Here is a 16922-nt window from a genome sequence, read left to right as displayed (position 1 = left end):
CTTCAATTGAAGCCTACTAGAAAGTGTGTGCCCTCAGGCCTGGAGGGAAGCTAAAGTCATTCCGCTACCTAAGAATAGTAAAGCCCCCTTTACTATCAGCCTGTTAACGCCCTTAGTAAACTTCTGGAAAAATTGTGATTGTTTCTGGTCAATGCTATTTCACAGTAAACAAACTGACAACAGACTTTCAGCATGCTTATTGGGAAGGACACTCAACAAGCACAGTACTTACACAAATGACTGATGATTGGCTGAGAGAAATAGATGATCAAATGATTGTGTGGGCTGTCTTGTTAGACTTCAGTTCGGCTTTTGACGTTATCGATCATAGTCTGCTGCTGGAAAAACATGTGTGTTATGGCTTTACACCCCCTGCTATGTTGTGGATAAAGAGTTACTTGTCTAACAGAACACATAGGGTGTTCTTTAATGGAAGACTCTCAAACATAATCCAGGTAGAATCAGAAGTTCCCCAGGGCAGCTGTCCATAATAAAGCGCTGCTCTGCCTTCTTAACAACACTATCAACAAGGTAGGTCCTGGTTTTGTCACACCTAGACTACTGTTCAGTAGTGTGGTCAGGTGACACAAAGAGGGACTTAGGAAAATTGCAGTTGGCTCAGAACAGGGCAGCACGGCTGGCCCTTAAAAGTACATGGAGAGCTAATGTTAATGACATGCATGTCAATCTCTCATGGCTCACAGTGGAAGAGAGATTGACTTCATCGTTAGTTGTTTTTGTAAGAGGTGAATGTAATGAGCTGTCTGTTTAAAATACTAGCACACAGCTCGGACACCAATGCATACCCCACAAGACATGCGACCAGAGGTCTCTTCACAGTCCCCAAGTCCAGAACAGACTATGGGAGGCGCACAGTACTACATAGAGCCATGACTACATGGAACTCTATTCCACATCAGGTAACTGATGCAAGCAGTAGAATCAGATTTAAAAAGCAGGTAAAAATACATCTTATTGAACAACGGGGACTGTGAAGAGACACACACAAAAGTACAGACACATTGTGATATTGTTGTATGGTGGTATTGAACATTTTGTGTTGTGGACACGTGGTGGTGTAGGGATGTTATATGATGTACTGTTTTATCTTTAGCTCATTCAGTACAAACATAGTTCACTGTTTTATATGTTGTTTTATATGTAATGTGGGTGCTTTGGACCCTAGGAAGAGTAGCTGCTGCCTTGGCAGGAACGAATTGGGATCCATAATAAATCCAAATCCAAAACATTTTTTTGCAGTGCATATAACAAACAGTGTGACAGCAGTCATAAAACTAAACATCTGTGTCATGATGCAGATATATTCTCAATTAAAACAATTATTAGATACCGACTAGGCCTATATAAGAAACACACACACACACTACTTCCAATCACACACACCCTCCCCATCCCATGACTCTTATTGCAGTATGGGCCTGTGGAAGAGGCCTCTTTAAGTCGAGGCACGTTTAGCAGGCAGCCTGGCTCATGTGACTGTCATACCTTCAGATATTACTGCAGGAACAAACCCAGGAATTTGAGACAGACAGGCCAGCCCAGGACAGCCTGGGATCCTCCACTGAATCAATGCCTAATTCAATCATCAATAATCAGAGACCTGCTTGCTGCATTCTGTACCCTGGCCCCAGGACACAGGAAGGGGCCACGAGGAGCCATCTGAAAGCCACGAGACTGCAGGGATGCTCCTTAGTTAGGGGTCCTACCGGGTCAAATGGATGGGCTGTTCAAATCACACGATAAAAACAGCAAGAAATAAATCAAGAATTTGCATATTTTATACTATAACCAGCAATGAGATCACCAACATGATATGCATGAAGTGGTTCAGTGAAACAGGCCTAGTGTTATCAGACAGTGTTTCATTTTCAAGAAGCGATATGGTATGATCAATAGACACTCAGTGACCTCAGTACTTAGATATAAGGTATTTAAGCTGTGGAGGCTGCTTAGCGGAGGACGGCTCATATTAATGTCTGTAACGGAGTGAATGGAATGACATCAAACAGATGGAAACCATGTGTTTGATGTACAGTATTGGATACTATTCCACTCATTACCACGAGCCCGTCCTCCCCAATTAACGTGCCACCAACCTCCTGTGTATTTAAGTATGACTCAGAAGTATTTCTGTCTGCAATAAAGCCCTTTTTGGGGGAAAATTCATTCTGATTGGATGGGCCTGGTTCCCCAGTGGGTGGACCTATGCCCTCCCAGGCCCACCCATGGCTGCGCCATTGCCCAGTCATGTGAAATCCATAGATTGGGACCTAATGAATTTATTTCAATTGGACTGATTTCCTTATACACTGTAACTCAGTAAAATCTTTGAAATTGTTGCATGTAGCGTTTATATTTTTGTTCAGTATATTTCTATGCGCCATCCAGCCACATAGGGAATGTCTAACTCCAGAGTGGGCATTCTTCCATTGCACAGATACTTTGTTTTGAAAACCAGAACTCAGAAGATCGTTGTAATCTCCCTTGTTTGAACCGCATTATAATAGAATAGAGAGTGATTAAAAACTTGGGGAACTAGCCATTGGAATGCACAATGGAAAGTTGCTCTGCCAAGCACAAGATAATCAGTGCTGTCGAAGTTCAATGTGTCCACAAGTTTGCGCTCTAACAAAGCAGTTCTCATTCAAAGGACTTCAAAATGAATCCTATCTTAAATCCCTTTGTTTCATTGTTTCCCATCCTTCACCTACCCTGATGTGAAAGAACAGAGCTAATTAAATAACATTTGTTTTTTTTGTCAGATCGGTGCTGTCACGGATTCGGATTAGCCTCGTACAGAATGTCAGGTTACGAGTTCCGGATTTTTCGTAGGAGGCTAGTCGCGGACAATATACCACTTAAAAATACTGATGCTCACTAAGTAGCCTCACTAGGTAGCCTACATCGTCTATCCACCCCTTATCTTTTTGCCGAAAAGTTGATTTGACAATGATGTTCTTCTAACCAGCCATTTAAAGAATGGAGTAGAAACAGTATACTTCTATATCCAACCTGCTGCTGTCTTGGTTGGACCAGGTCTCTCTTGAAAATGAGGTTTTATCTCAATGAGACTAACTTGTATAAATAAATAAAAAATATCTGCAAACAGATCAAGTCTGTGAAAACACACCAAAAGACGTAGAGGTCTGCAGGTCATTAGAAGAACAGAAATAGGACAGCACTCCTGTAAATAAATTTAAATTGACATTTAATTTCCGCACAAATGTTTTGGGTATGAGCCCTTCTTCAGCATGCAAGGCAATGGCAATCAATATCACAACAACTTTACCTCACAGGTGGGCATAATTATAAATTCCCAGTAAATATTGGCCAATTCAAGAGATCCCAGCAGAGGGAGCTGTGGGGTGCCCTGAACATCAAATAAAGACACAGTGTGAAAAACACAATACATATACATTATGATGTCATAACCTAAAAAATGTTTCAGGTCATTATAAAGCAGAGGAGGCTGATGGGAGGAGCTCATCTTAATGGAACAGAGTCAAACGTTTTTGATACCTTTCCATCCATTCCATACCAGCTATTACAATGAACCCATCCTCCTATAGCTCCTCCCACCAGCTTCTGTTAAAAATTGCCTCCAAAAGAAACAATCGCCTGTAGGTAGTTCTGCCTGATGGTGATATGTTGTGTCTACTGGTAGGTGATTAATTATCTGTAGGGTCAAGGTTGCAGGATATATATATATATATATATATATATATATATATATTAACCAGGAAAAACACATTGAGAACCAGAGTCTCTTTTTCAACGGAGACCTGGCCAGCAACAATCAACACATTATATAATTAGAACATACACCAATATAACAACATGATCCATCCTAAGAAAAGCATTTCCACTCCTCTGTAACAGAGTCTCCCATCAATATTTTAAGTTCATTCAGTGGCACTAACATATCTAGACGAAGCATGGATTGTAGACTATTCCATGCATCTGATGCACAAGAAGAAAAGGCAGTCTTGCCCAATACTGTGAATGTCCTGGGGACTTTAAGTAGCAACCACCTAGCTTACCGGCTATGGTAACTGCTGGTGGTGAAGGAGACCAGACTATAGAGGTAAAGTGGGAGTTGACACAAAAAGGCTTTGTAGAAGAACACATGCGTTCCCCAAGGCAAGGTCAAATACAGGGTCAACTATGACCCCTATTGGGAGAAACATTGAAATAACAGTCACACCCATAGAGAACAATAGCTATCCCATTATGGCATCTGTGAGCACACAGGCAGCGCCATTGAGGCCATCTCCATTTTGAAGTCGTCCATTTTCTTATTTTACTACTACTAAGAGTTGGTGAACAATCTGAAAAGGTGCATACTGACACCTGGAGTGTGTTTTCAAACAGGTATAAAGACCAGGTAGGTGATTTACTGCCACCTGCAGTTATGGAATGTTTGCTCACGAATGTAATTCATTGGCTAATCCCTCCTGATGACCTGGATGGAATTATGTGATCCTTCCTTAACCGATAGGAAGTCCCACCCAGTTGACCACTTCAAAATGGCTCTGCCCATGATAAAACTGGCTTTTGAGCACAAGAGGCATCTATCATTCTCTATGGTCATACCTTATCTCATTAACATGTTGATGAAACATAGTGTCTCAATAGCAAGGCAATGCTCACTGAGTCTGTACATAGTCAAAGCTATGTCCTTAAGTTTGGGTCAGTCACTCTGTTTAGGGCCAAAGAGCATTCTAATTTGCTCTGTTTTTTGTTAATTCTTTCTAATGTGTCAAGTAATTATCTTTTTGTTTTCTCATGACTTGGTTGGGTCTAATTGGGTTGTTGTCCTGGAGCTCTGTGGGGTCTGTTTGAGTTTGTGAACAGAGCCCCAGGACCAGCTTGCTTAGGGGACTCTTCTCCAGGTTAATCTCTCTGTAGGTGATGGCTTTGTTATGGAAGGTTTTGGGAATCGCTTCCTTTTAGGTGGTTGTAGAATTGAACGTCTCTTTTCTGAATTTTGATAATTAGTGGGTATCTGCCTAATTGTGCTCTGCATGCATTATTTGGTGTTTTAAGTTGTACACTGAGGATATTTTTGCAGAATTCTGCATGCAGAGTCTCAATTTGATGTTTGTCTCATTTTGTGAATTCTTGGTTGGTGAGCGGACCCCAGAACTCACAACCATAAAGGGCAATGTGTTCTAGAACTGATTCAAGTATTTTTTAGCCAGATCCTCATTGGTATGTCAAATATGATGTTCCTTTTGAAGGCATAGAAGGCCCTTCTTGCCTTGTCTCTTAGCTGGCTCACAGCTTTGTGGAAGTTACCTGTGGCTCTGATGTTTAGGCCGAGGTATGAATAGTTTTTTGTGTGCTCTATGGCCATGGTGTCGAGATGGGATTTGTATTTGTGGTCCTGGCCGACTTTACCTTTTTTGGAACACCATTATTTTTGTCTCACTGAGATTTACTGTCATGGCCCAGGTCTGACAGAATATGTGCATAAAATCTAGGTGCTGCTGTAGGCCTCCTTGGTTGGTGATAGAAGCACCAGATCATCAGCAAACAGCAGACATTTGACTTCAGATTCTAGTAGGGTGATGCCGGGTGCTGCCAACTGTTCTAGTGCACTCGTCATTTCATTGATATACAGTTGAAGTTGGAAGTTTACATGCACTTAAGTTGGCGTCATTTCAACCACTCCACAAATGTCTTGTTCAACAAACTATAGTTTTGGCAAGTCAGTTAAGACATCTACTTTGTCCAGGACACAAGTAATTTTCCCAACAATTGTTTACAGACAGATTATTTCACTTATAATGCACTATATCACAATTCCAGTGGGTCAGAAGTTTAAATACACTAAGTTGACTGTGCCTTTAAACAGCTCAGGAAATTCCAGAACATGATGTCATGGCTTTAGAAGCATCTGATAGGCTAGTTGACATCATTTGAGTCAATTGGAGGTGCACCTGTAGGCCTACCTTCAAACTCAGTGCCTCTTTGCATGACATCATGGGAAAATCAAAAGAAATCAGCCAAGACCTCCGAAAAAGAATTGTAGACCTCCACAAGTCTGGTTCATTCTTGGGAGCAATGTCCAAACACCTGAAGGCACCACATTCATCTGTACAAACAATAGTACGCAAATATAAACACCATGGGACCATGCAGCCGTAATACCGCTCAGGAAGGAGACACATTCTGTTTCCTAGAGATTAACGTACTTTGGTGCAAAAAGTGCAAATCAATCCCAGAACAACAGCAAAGGACCTTGTGACGATGCTGGAGGAAACAGGTACAAAAGTATCTACATCCACAGTAAAACGAGTCCTATATCGGCATAACCTGAAAGGCCGCTCAGCAAGGAAGAAGCCACTGCTCCAAAACTGCCATAAAAAAAATCCAGATTAAGGTTTGCAAATGCACATGGGGACAAAGATCAGACTTTTTGGAGAAATGTCCTCTGGTCTGATGAAACAAAAATAGAACTGTTTGGCCATAATGACCATCGTTATGTTTGGAGGAAAAAGCCAAAGAACACCATCCCAACCGTGAAGCACGGAGGTGGCAGCATCATGTTGTGGGGGTGCTTTGCTGCAGCAGGGACTGGTGCTCTTCACAAAATAGATGGTATCATGAGGCAGGAAATTATGTGGATATATTGAAGCAACATCTCAAGACATCAGTCAGGAAGTTAAAGCTTGGTCGCAAATGGGTCTTCCAAATGAACAACGACCCCGAGCATACTTCCAAGGTTGTGGCAAAATGGCTTAAGGACAACAAAATCAAGGTATTGGAGTGGCCATCTACAAATCCCTGACCTCAATCCTATAGAACATTTGTGGGGAGAATTGAAAAAGCATGTGTGAGCAAGGAGGCCTACAAACCTGACTCAGTTACACCAGTTCAGTTAGGAGGAATGGGCCAAAATTCACCCAACTTATTGTGGGAAGCTTGTGGTTGGCTTCCCGAAACGTTTGACCCAAGTTAAACAATTTAAAGGCAATGCTACCAAATACTAATTGAGTGTATGTAATCTTCTGACCCACTGGGAATGTGATTAAATAAATAAAAGCTGAAATAAATATTTCTCTGTACTATTATTCTGACATTTCACATTCTTAAAATAAAGTGGTGATCCTAATTGACCTAAGACAGGGACTTTTTACTAGGATTAAATCTCAGGAATTGTGAAAAACTGAGTTTAAATGTACTTGGCTAAGGTGTATGTAAACTTCTGACTTCAACTGTATGTTGAAGAGTGAGGCATAAGCTGCATCCCTGACTCACCCCAAGGCCCCTTGGAAAGTAATATGTGTGTTTTTTTGTCAATTTTAACCGCACACTTGTTGTTTGTGTACATGGATTGTATAATGCCATACGTTTTCCCCCCAACACCACTTTCCATCCATTTGTCTAGCAGACCCTCATGCCAAATTTAGTCAAAGGGTTTTTTGAAACCAACAAAGCATGAGAAGACTTTGCCTTTGTTATGCTTTGTTTGTTTGTCAATTAGGGTGTGCAGGGTGAATATGTGGTCTGTCGTACGGAAATTTGGTAAAAAGACAATTTGACATTTGCTCCGCACATTTTTTAAACTGAGGCAATGTACAAGTCTGCTGTTAATGATAATGCAGAGGATTTTCCCAAAGTTGCTGTTGACGCATGTCCCATTGGTAGTTATCGGCGTAAAATTTGTCTCCACTTTTGTGGATTGGCGTGATCAGTCCTTGGTTCCAAATATGGAAGTAGATGCCAGAGCTGAGGAGGATGTGAATGAGTTTAAGTATAGCCATTTGGAATTTGTTGTCTGTATATTTTATAATTTCAGTGAGGATACCGTCAACATCACAGGCCTTTTTGGGTTGGAGGGTTTGTATTTTGTCCTGTAGTCCATTCAATGTAATTGGAGAATCCAGTGGGTTCTGGTAGTCTTTAATAGTTGATTCTAAGATTTGTATTTTTGCTGTTTGTTCTTTGTTATAGGGCCAAAAAGATTGGAGAAATGGTTTACCCATACATCTCCATTTTGGATAGATTTAGTTGTTTGTTTAGCATTTTCCAATTTTCCCAGAAGTGGTTAGTCTATGGATTCTTCAATTACATTGAGCTGATTTCTGACGCACTGTTCCTTCTTTATCCTTTGTTTTTTTTGTCTGATTCACCATAGTGAAGGCGTAGACTCAGGTTTTCTGGGTCTCTATGTTTTTGGTTGGATAGGTTTCTCAATTTCTTTCTTAGGTTTTTGCATTCTTCATAAAATCCTTTGCCATTGTTATTCATTTTCCTCTGATTTCTGTATGACATTTTTGTATTTGATAGGGAAGCTGAGAGGTCAAATATAATGTTTAGGTTTCCTACTGCCAAGTTTCCACACTACATTTCTTCAATCTATAGCATTTCTTAATATTATTCATCTCCTCTCTCTCTCTCTCTCTCTCTCTCTCTTTCTCTCTCTCCCTCTCTCTCTCTCAGTCTGTGTGTGCATTTCTAACAACATCCCAATATTCTCATCTTCTACCCTTGATGTTCTTGCTGCTTTTCTTCTACCCCCTCCCGCCGGGCCTCATTTCCCTCCTTTCTTCATCAGCCAGGGGATCACCTCTTCTACATCATCATCAAAAGCCAGTGGTGTAAAGTACTTAACTAAAATACTTTAAAGTACTACTTAAGTCGTTTTTTGAGGTATCTGTACTTTACTATTGACATTTTTGACAACTTTTACTTTAATTTCACTACATTCCTAAAGGAAATAATGTACTTTTTACATTTTCCCTGATACCAAAAAGTACTTATAAAGTTATATTTTGACATGAAAATGGTCCAATGCATACACTTATCAAGAGAACATCCCTGGTCATCCCTACGGCCTCTAATACATTTGTAAATACATGTCAGTGTTGTAGTGTACACCTGGCTATCCGTGAAGTAAAATAAAAAAAAATAACATTGTGCTGTCTGGTTTGCATAATACAAGGATTTTGAAACTATTAATAATTTTACTTGTGATACTTAAGTATATTTAAAACCAAACACTTTTAGACTTTTACTCAAGTAATATTTTACTGGGTGACTCTCACTTTTACTTGAGTCATGTTCTCTTCTTATCTTCCTAGTATCTTTTCTTTTACTACAGTATGACTTTTGGGTACTTTTTCCACCACGGTCAAAAGCATCGACTGATTATAGCCCTAGTATGCGTAGAACTATGGGCCGGGAAAAATAACCTTCAAGCTGTTTCTCAGCAAAATGATTCATATTTTGATGCAATCGTTTAGAATAACTTATTTTATCACAACATCATATCGGTTGATGGCCATAAAATAATGGTGATGACAGGATGATCTTCCACGTTTCACACCAGAATAGTGGAGATGCGAGACAAAAGTAGAGGGGTGCAATCGGTGGCATTGCGAAGGTTTTCCAGGAGACGGCGCAGTGAGCCATTACGTTTCAGTTGCATATGAAAAGGGGAGTAGGAGGCTAGCTCAGCAAAGTGGAGCCAGCAAGCAGGACCCAGGACAGCCACACAGATAGGTAGTTCAGAGGAGTAAAAGCCGGCACGGCGCTTGGTGGATTCAAGTTCTGATTGAGGTTCGCTACTTGGTAAGATGATCCGAGATAAACGACCAGCAAGCAATATGTTAATTAGGCAGTTTAGCTACTTAGCATTTTCCCACGAGTTTGTCCCGAGTAGGTACATTGTAAACAAAGGCTTGGCGTTTTGTAATAACGTCGTTGGTAGCTACGAATTCACCGAAACCATTCGATTCTGCAAAAAAGCCGACAAGTTTACTACCACATATTTAGCTTTACAAGTTGTAAATTTAGCTGTTATACCGGAAGCATTGATGCTACTATAGTGCATGTGTTAGATATAACAATATGAAAGTTATCTAGATAGCCAGTTCGCTAGCTAACAAATAATCCCTTCCCTTGTAGCTGGTCAGCATAGCATTGTGGCCGAGACGAGCAGACAAGCTGTCACAATGCGCCAACATTGTTTTAATTAGTGCAATCATCATGAAATAGTATCTCCTCGCAGGTAGCCTACTACAATGTTTCAGTAAAGTTAATCACTACAGGTTTTCCACAGAAGAGTTTTACCACATTAAGATGCATACAGGTTAGCTACATATAATAACATTTATACATTGAGAAGCAAAAACAATTTTGAGGCAGTTTTGTTTGTCCAACTCTAAACCATATAATTGTTTCATATTTGCATGAACATGTTTTGAGAGAACATCTCAAGTCATGTAGGCAGTTTCTGAGGGGAGGTGATTGAGGATAATGATTGAGGCACCATTTTTACCTCATCTAGCCATGCTCTTATTTTTAGTCTGTCTAATAGCAGGGTTGCGTTGTGTATAACTGACGTAAATGGTGGGCTTTTTACACGTTCTTTCTGCTTTTCTCTCCCTGATTGTTCCTATATCCCTGCTCTCTCATAGGTCTATTCATAGAAGGCAGGATGTACGGTGGAAAATGCTACAAACTGTGGCTGACTACTTTCTTTAGTTAATTTATGTGGTTCATTGTGTGCAGTAAAGTTTTCTTCTATTGGTTTAGAGGCATGTTATAGGCATGTTTGTTTCATAATGTTGGTTGTTTTTGTTGTGTCTATTTAGACAGCAGGAATGGGGCAAGGTGTGGGTGGTTGACTGACAGGGAGACGAACCGGACCAATCACTTGTCAGGATGCTGGCTCGGAACCGCTTCATCCTCCTGGTGGTGGTGGGGGCGGTGCTGGCCATCGTGAGTCTCAGCCTCCAATTCTGTAAGTAAACTGTGTGTGTGTTTGTGTAGTGTATTGTAGTGTCTCTACATCTGCCATTATTTGTGGTTGGAATTTGTGTGTGATTGTTTGGTGTGTATATCCAGGTATGTTTGTGTATGATCACACGGTGTGTGTGTATTATATCTGACCACTAGTGTTTTCCACTCCAAGCGACCCATTTACATGGAAACAAAGACAGGTCCTCTAGAGACATTCTATATTTAGACCAGTCCTATCCACTATGATACCTTGCGATACTCTTAAGTGTTCTCCCAATGACGTGTCAGTAGAAAATGGCCTCTGCCACCGTTAGGTCATTGTGCCCCATATCCCCTGTGCATAGAAAAAAAACCCTCAAACAGTCACACTCCAAACTCCACTATGGCCAAGACCAAAGAGCTGTCAAAGGACACCAGAAACAAAATTGTAGACCTGCACCAGGCTGGGAAGACTGAATCTGCAATAGGTAAGCAGCTTGGTTTGAACAAATCAACTGTGGGAGCAATTATTAGGAAATGGAAGACATACAAGACCACTGATAATCTCCCTCGATCTGGGGCTCCACGCAAGATCTCACCCCGTGGGGTCAAAATGATCACAAGAACGGTGAGCAAAAATCCAAGAACCACACGGGGGGACCTAGTGAATGACCTGCAGAGAGCTGGGACCAAAGTAACAAAGCCTACCATCAGTAACACACTACGCCGCCAGGGACTCAAATCCTGCAGTGCCAGACGTGTCCCCCTGCTTAACCTCTAATGACTCCCCATCCCGCATGAGGGAGCGTAATCATCGACTGACACTAATTAGCATAACGCAACGGACATCACAAGTGAAATATATTGAGACACAGCTTAGCCTTTTGTTAATCACCCTGTCATCTCAGATTTTCAAAATATGCTTTACAGCCAAAGCTAGACAAGCATTTGTGTAAGTTTATCGATAGCCTAGCATAGCATTTTGTCTAGCTAGCAGCAGGTAACGGAAATCAGAAAAGCAATCAAATTAAATCGTTTACCTTTGATGAGCTTCTGATGTTTTCACTCACGAGACTCCCAGTTAGATAGCCAATGTTCCTTTTTTCCAAAAATATTATTTTTGTAGGCGAAATAGCTCCGTTTGTTCTTCACGTTTGGCTGAGAAATCGCCCGGAAATTGCAGTCACGAAAACGCCAAAAAATATTCCAAATTAGCTCCATAATATCGACAGAAACATGGCAAACGTGGTTTATAATCAACCCTCAAGGTGTTTTTCAAATATCTATTCGATAATATATCCACCGGGACAATTGGTTTTTCAGTAGGACCAATTGGAATAATGGCTACCTCTGTATTTTACGCGAGAATCACTCTGGGAGCCATCAGGTGACCTGTTGCGCAATGTAGCCGCTTACGGGTATTCTTCAACATAAATGCGTAAAACTACATCACAATGCTGTAGACACCTTGGGGAATACGGAGAAAAAGTAATCTGGTTGATAGCCCATTCACTGCTCAATAGGGACGCATTGGAACGCAGAGCTTTCAAAACATGAGGCACTTCCGGATTGGATTTTTCTCAGGCTTTCGCCTGCAATATCAGTTCTGTTATACTCACAGACAATATTTTTACAGTTTTGGAAACTTTAGAGTGTTTTCTATCCTAAGCTGTCAATTATGCATATTCTAGCATCTTGTCCTGACAAAATATCCCATTTACTACGGGAATGTTATTTTTCCAAAAAATGAAAATACTGCCCCCTAGTCACAAAAGGTTTTAAGCCAGTACATGTCCAGGCCCGTCTGAAGTTTGTTAGAGAGCATTTGGATGATCCAGAAGAAGATTGGGAGAATGTCATATGGTCAGATGAAACCAAAATATAACTTTTTGGTAAAAACTCAACTCGTTGTGTTTGGAGGACAAAGAATGCTGAGTTGCATCCAAAGAACACCATATCTACTGTGAAGCATGGGGGTGGAAACATCATGCTTTGGGGCTGTTTTTCTGCAAAGGGACCAGGACGACTGATCCGTGTAAAGGAAAGAATGAATGAGGCCATGTATCGTGAGATTTTGAGTGAAAACCTCCTTTCATCAGCAAGGGCATTGAAGATGAAACGTGGCTGGGTCTTTCAGCATAACAATGATCCCAAACACACTGCCCGGGCAACGAAGGAGTGGCTTCGTAAGAAGCATTTCAAGGTCCTGGAGTGGCCTAGCCAGTCTCCAGATCTCAACCCCATAGAAAATCTTTGGAGGGAGTTGAAAGTCCGTGTTGCCCAGCAACAGCCCCAAAACATCACTGCTCTAGAGGAGATCTGCATGGAGGAATGGGCCAAAATACCAGCAACAGTGTGTGAAAACCTTGTGAAGACTTACAGAAATCATTTGACCTCTGTCATTGCCAACAAAGGGTATATAACAAAGTATTGAGAAACTTTTGTTATTGACCAAATACTTATTTTCCACCATCATTTGCAAATAAATTAATTAAAAATCCTACAATGTGATTTTCTGGATTTTTTTTCCTCATTTCGTCATGTCTGTCATAGTTGAAGTGTACCTATGATGAAAATTACAGGCCTCTCTCATCTTTTTAAGTGGGAGAACTTGCACAATTGGTGGCTGACTAAATACTTTTTTGCCCCACTGTATATGTAATTTCCTCCATCACGTTCTCTCTTTGCTCTCCTTTCGTCTTGCTCTTTTATCTTCCCTTCAATTCTTATAGTCTATATTTTCCTGTATCACTCTGTTGATGTTAATGCCTCCCCCTCTCTCCTCTTCCATTCCCTCTCCTGTCATCTCTCTCTGTCTCTCCTTTCCTCTATTCTATCGCTCTCGCCATATCTCTCCTCCTGTTTTCGTTTCCCTCCTTCTCAGTCCTCTGTTCCACTAAGCTTCACACCTCTCTTACTGTGGGGACTCCCTGTCGCTTGTCAAACAGGTGTCACGCCTCTGCTGCCATGGCGACCCCAGTCCAGATTTCAGAGAGGTCGTAGAGGCAGGCAGAGTGTCAGAGTCATGGCAAACCATCTGTTATTGCCTGTCTGTATCACACACCGTAATCAATCAAGTTTCAGCAACAACAAAAAATAATCCACAAACAAATTCAATACACTAGCTTGTTTTCCCAATGTTCAAAATAAGCAGAAAGAAAAGAAAGATGTAGTAAGAGAGGAAAAGTGAGAGAAGTAGTGTAAGAAAGAACAGACCAAAACAGGAAGATAACAGTCAGAGGCTAAAATAGAAAAAGAGAGAGAGAACTTAAGCAGAAAACAGATAAGAGAGGGAGGGAAAGTGGAGGACAAAGACGAATGACTGTCAATGGAACATGAAGTGCTGCTGTCCCACTGGGCCTTCCCCTGTAGTAGAGGATAATGACTTGCAGTCTGATGAATAAGTTATGACAGCCTCTCTCCAACAAACAGACAACCTACAGATCACATGACAGGGAAGGAGAGGACGCTAACACAGACCATGCTTTGGTTACATAAATCCCATGTTGCCTCAAGTGATCGAGAAATCAATCAAGAGTCGAGACACATTTCTCAATGACAAATTAAGGGAACCATATTAGCCTAGGCATATGCATGTGTGTTGTGCACACGCATGCACGCACACACTCAATGGTAACCATTTACAGAGGGATTTCATTCAGCATAATCTTTTATTGCCTTTTGTTTTTGCTAAAGGAGAAGATTAGAGGGCAGGAGCAGAGAATGGTTTTAAGTAGTGCATTAAAGTTACTTCAGCCTACAATCCCCCTCAGACACACGCCTCTGCTTTTGAGGGAGAGAGAGAGTGATGGTAACAGGGTCACAGAGTTCACACATTCTCAATGCAGCGTTAAGACATGCACTCACATAATTGCAATCTTTTCTGGCATCTGTAAAGACTTGAAGCAAGAGAGCAGGGTACAGAGAGAGAAAGGTACGTATATAATGAGAAGAATGGAGAGGGAGAGAGGAGAGACAGGGAGAGAGAATAATCCACCGAGATGAAGAGAGATATAACATCAAAGGAAATAGAGACAGGGGAGAGAATAATCCACAGAGATGAAGAGAGATATAACATCAAAGGAAATAGAGAGAGGGAAGAGAATAATCCACAGAGATGAAGAGAAATATAACATCAGAGGAAATAGAGAGAGGGGAGAGAAAGGAATAGGGAGAGAGAGAGAGAGAATACAGGAACGAAAGCCAAACTAACAGCGACGTGTTTTGGAGGATAGCTATGAGGCAGTGACATGGAGACAGATATACCACGGGGAGTAGAGGCAGACAGACAGATAGACCACGGGGAGTAGAGGCAGACATACAGATAGACCACGGGGAGTAGAGGCAGACAAACAGAGACCACGGGGAGTAGAGGCAGATAGACCACGGCGAGTAGAGGCAGACAGACAGAGACCACGGGGAGTAGAGGCAGATAGACCACGGCGAGTAGAGGCAGACAGACAGAGACCACGGGGAGTAGAGGCAGATAGACCACGGCGAGTAGAGGCAGACAGACAGACCACGGCGAGTAGAGGCAGACAGACAGATAGACCACGGCGAGTAGAGGCAGACAGACAGATAGACCACGGCGAGTAGAGGCAGACAGACAGATAGACCACGGGGAGTAGAGGCAGGCAGATAGACCACGGGGAGTAGAGGCAGGCAGACAGATAGACCACGGGGAGTAGAGGCAGACAGACCACGGGGAGTAGAGGCAGACAGACAGATAGACCACGGGGAGTAGAGGCAGATAGACAGACCACAGGGAGTAGAGGCAGACAGACAGATAGACCACGGGGAGTAGAGGCAGACAGACAGATAGACCACGGTGAGTAGAGGAAGACAGACCACGGTGAGTAGAGGCAGACAGACCACGGTGAGTAGAGGCAGACAGACCACGGTGAGTAGAGGCAGACAGACCACGGGGAGTAGAGGCAGACAGACAGAGACCACGGGGAGTAGAGGCAGACAGACCACGGGGAGTAGAGGCAGACAGACAGAGACCACGGGGAGTAGAGGCAGACAGACCACGGGGAGTAGAGGCAGATAGACCACGGGGAGTAGAGGCAGATAGACCACGGGGAGTAGAGGCAGATAGACCACGGGGAGTAGAGGCAGATAGACCACGGGGAGTAGAGGCAGATAGACCACGGGGAGTAGAGGCAGACAGACCACGGGGAGTAGAGGCAGACAGACCACGGGGAGTAGAGGCAGACAGACCACGGGGAGTAGAGGCAGACAGGCCACGGGGAGTAGAGGCAGACAGGCCACGGGGAGTAGAGGCAGACAGGCCACGGGGAGTAGAGGCAGACAGGCCACGGGGAGTAGAGGCAGACAGGCCACGGGGAGTAGAGGCAGACAAACATATAGACCACGGGGAGTAGAGGCAGACAGACAGATAGACCATGGGCAGTAGAGGCAGACAGACCAAGGCGAGTAGAGGCAGACAGACCACGGGGAGTAGAGGCAGACAGACAGATAGACCACGGGGAGTAGAGGCAGACAGACAGATAGACCACGGGGAGTAGAGGCAGGCAGATAGACCACGGGGAGTAGAGGCAGACAGACAGATAGACCACGGGGAGTAGAGGCACACAGACAGAGACCCCTGGGAGTAGAGGCAGATAGACCACGGTGAGTAGAGGCAGACAGACCACGGGGAGTAGAAGCAGACAGACAGATAGACCACGGGGAGATGAGGCAGACAGACAGGCCACGGGGAGTAGAGGCAGACAGACAGGCCACGGGGAGTAGAGGCAGACAGACAGACCACGGGGAGTAGAGGCAGACAGACAGACAGACCACGGGCAGTAGAGGCAGACAGACAGAGACCCCTGGGAGTAGAGGCAGATAGACCACGGTGAGTAGAGGCAGACAGACCACGGGGAGTAGAGGCAGACAGACAGATAGACCACGGGGAGTAGAGGCAGATAGACCACGGGGAGTAGAGGCAGACAGATAGATAGACCACGGTGAGTCGAGGCAGACAGACCACAGGGAGTAGAGGCAGACAGACAGATAGACCACGGGGAGTAGAGGCAGGCAGACAGACCACGGGGAGTAGAGGCAGACAGACAGACCACGGGGAGTAGAGGCAGACAGACAGACAGACCACGGGCAGTAGAGGCAGACAGACAGAGACCCCTGGGAGTAGAGGCAGATAGACCACG

General features: G+C 43.1%; 1 protein-coding gene across 1 annotated transcript in view; it reads left to right on the top strand.

The window, feature by feature from the left end:
- The first annotated feature begins 9483 nt into the window (after positions 1 to 9483).
- LOC139385813 (2-phosphoxylose phosphatase 1-like) overlaps positions 9484 to 16922 on the top strand; it is a 73921-nt gene continuing 66482 nt past the window's right edge. Inside the window, exons 1-2 of the mRNA XM_071131055.1 lie at positions 9484 to 9600; positions 10626 to 10774. Coding sequence (XP_070987156.1) covers positions 10696 to 10774 — 79 coding nt within the window. The 5' untranslated portion in view covers positions 9484 to 9600; positions 10626 to 10695. The remainder of the gene's footprint in view (positions 9601 to 10625; positions 10775 to 16922) is intronic.

The sequence above is a fragment of the Oncorhynchus clarkii genome, chromosome 27 (assembly GCF_045791955.1).
Source record: "Oncorhynchus clarkii lewisi isolate Uvic-CL-2024 chromosome 27, UVic_Ocla_1.0, whole genome shotgun sequence".
NCBI lineage: Eukaryota > Metazoa > Chordata > Actinopteri > Salmoniformes > Salmonidae > Oncorhynchus > Oncorhynchus clarkii.
The sequence above is the reverse complement of the archived record's forward strand: the minus strand, read 5'-3'. Positions and strand labels throughout refer to the sequence as shown.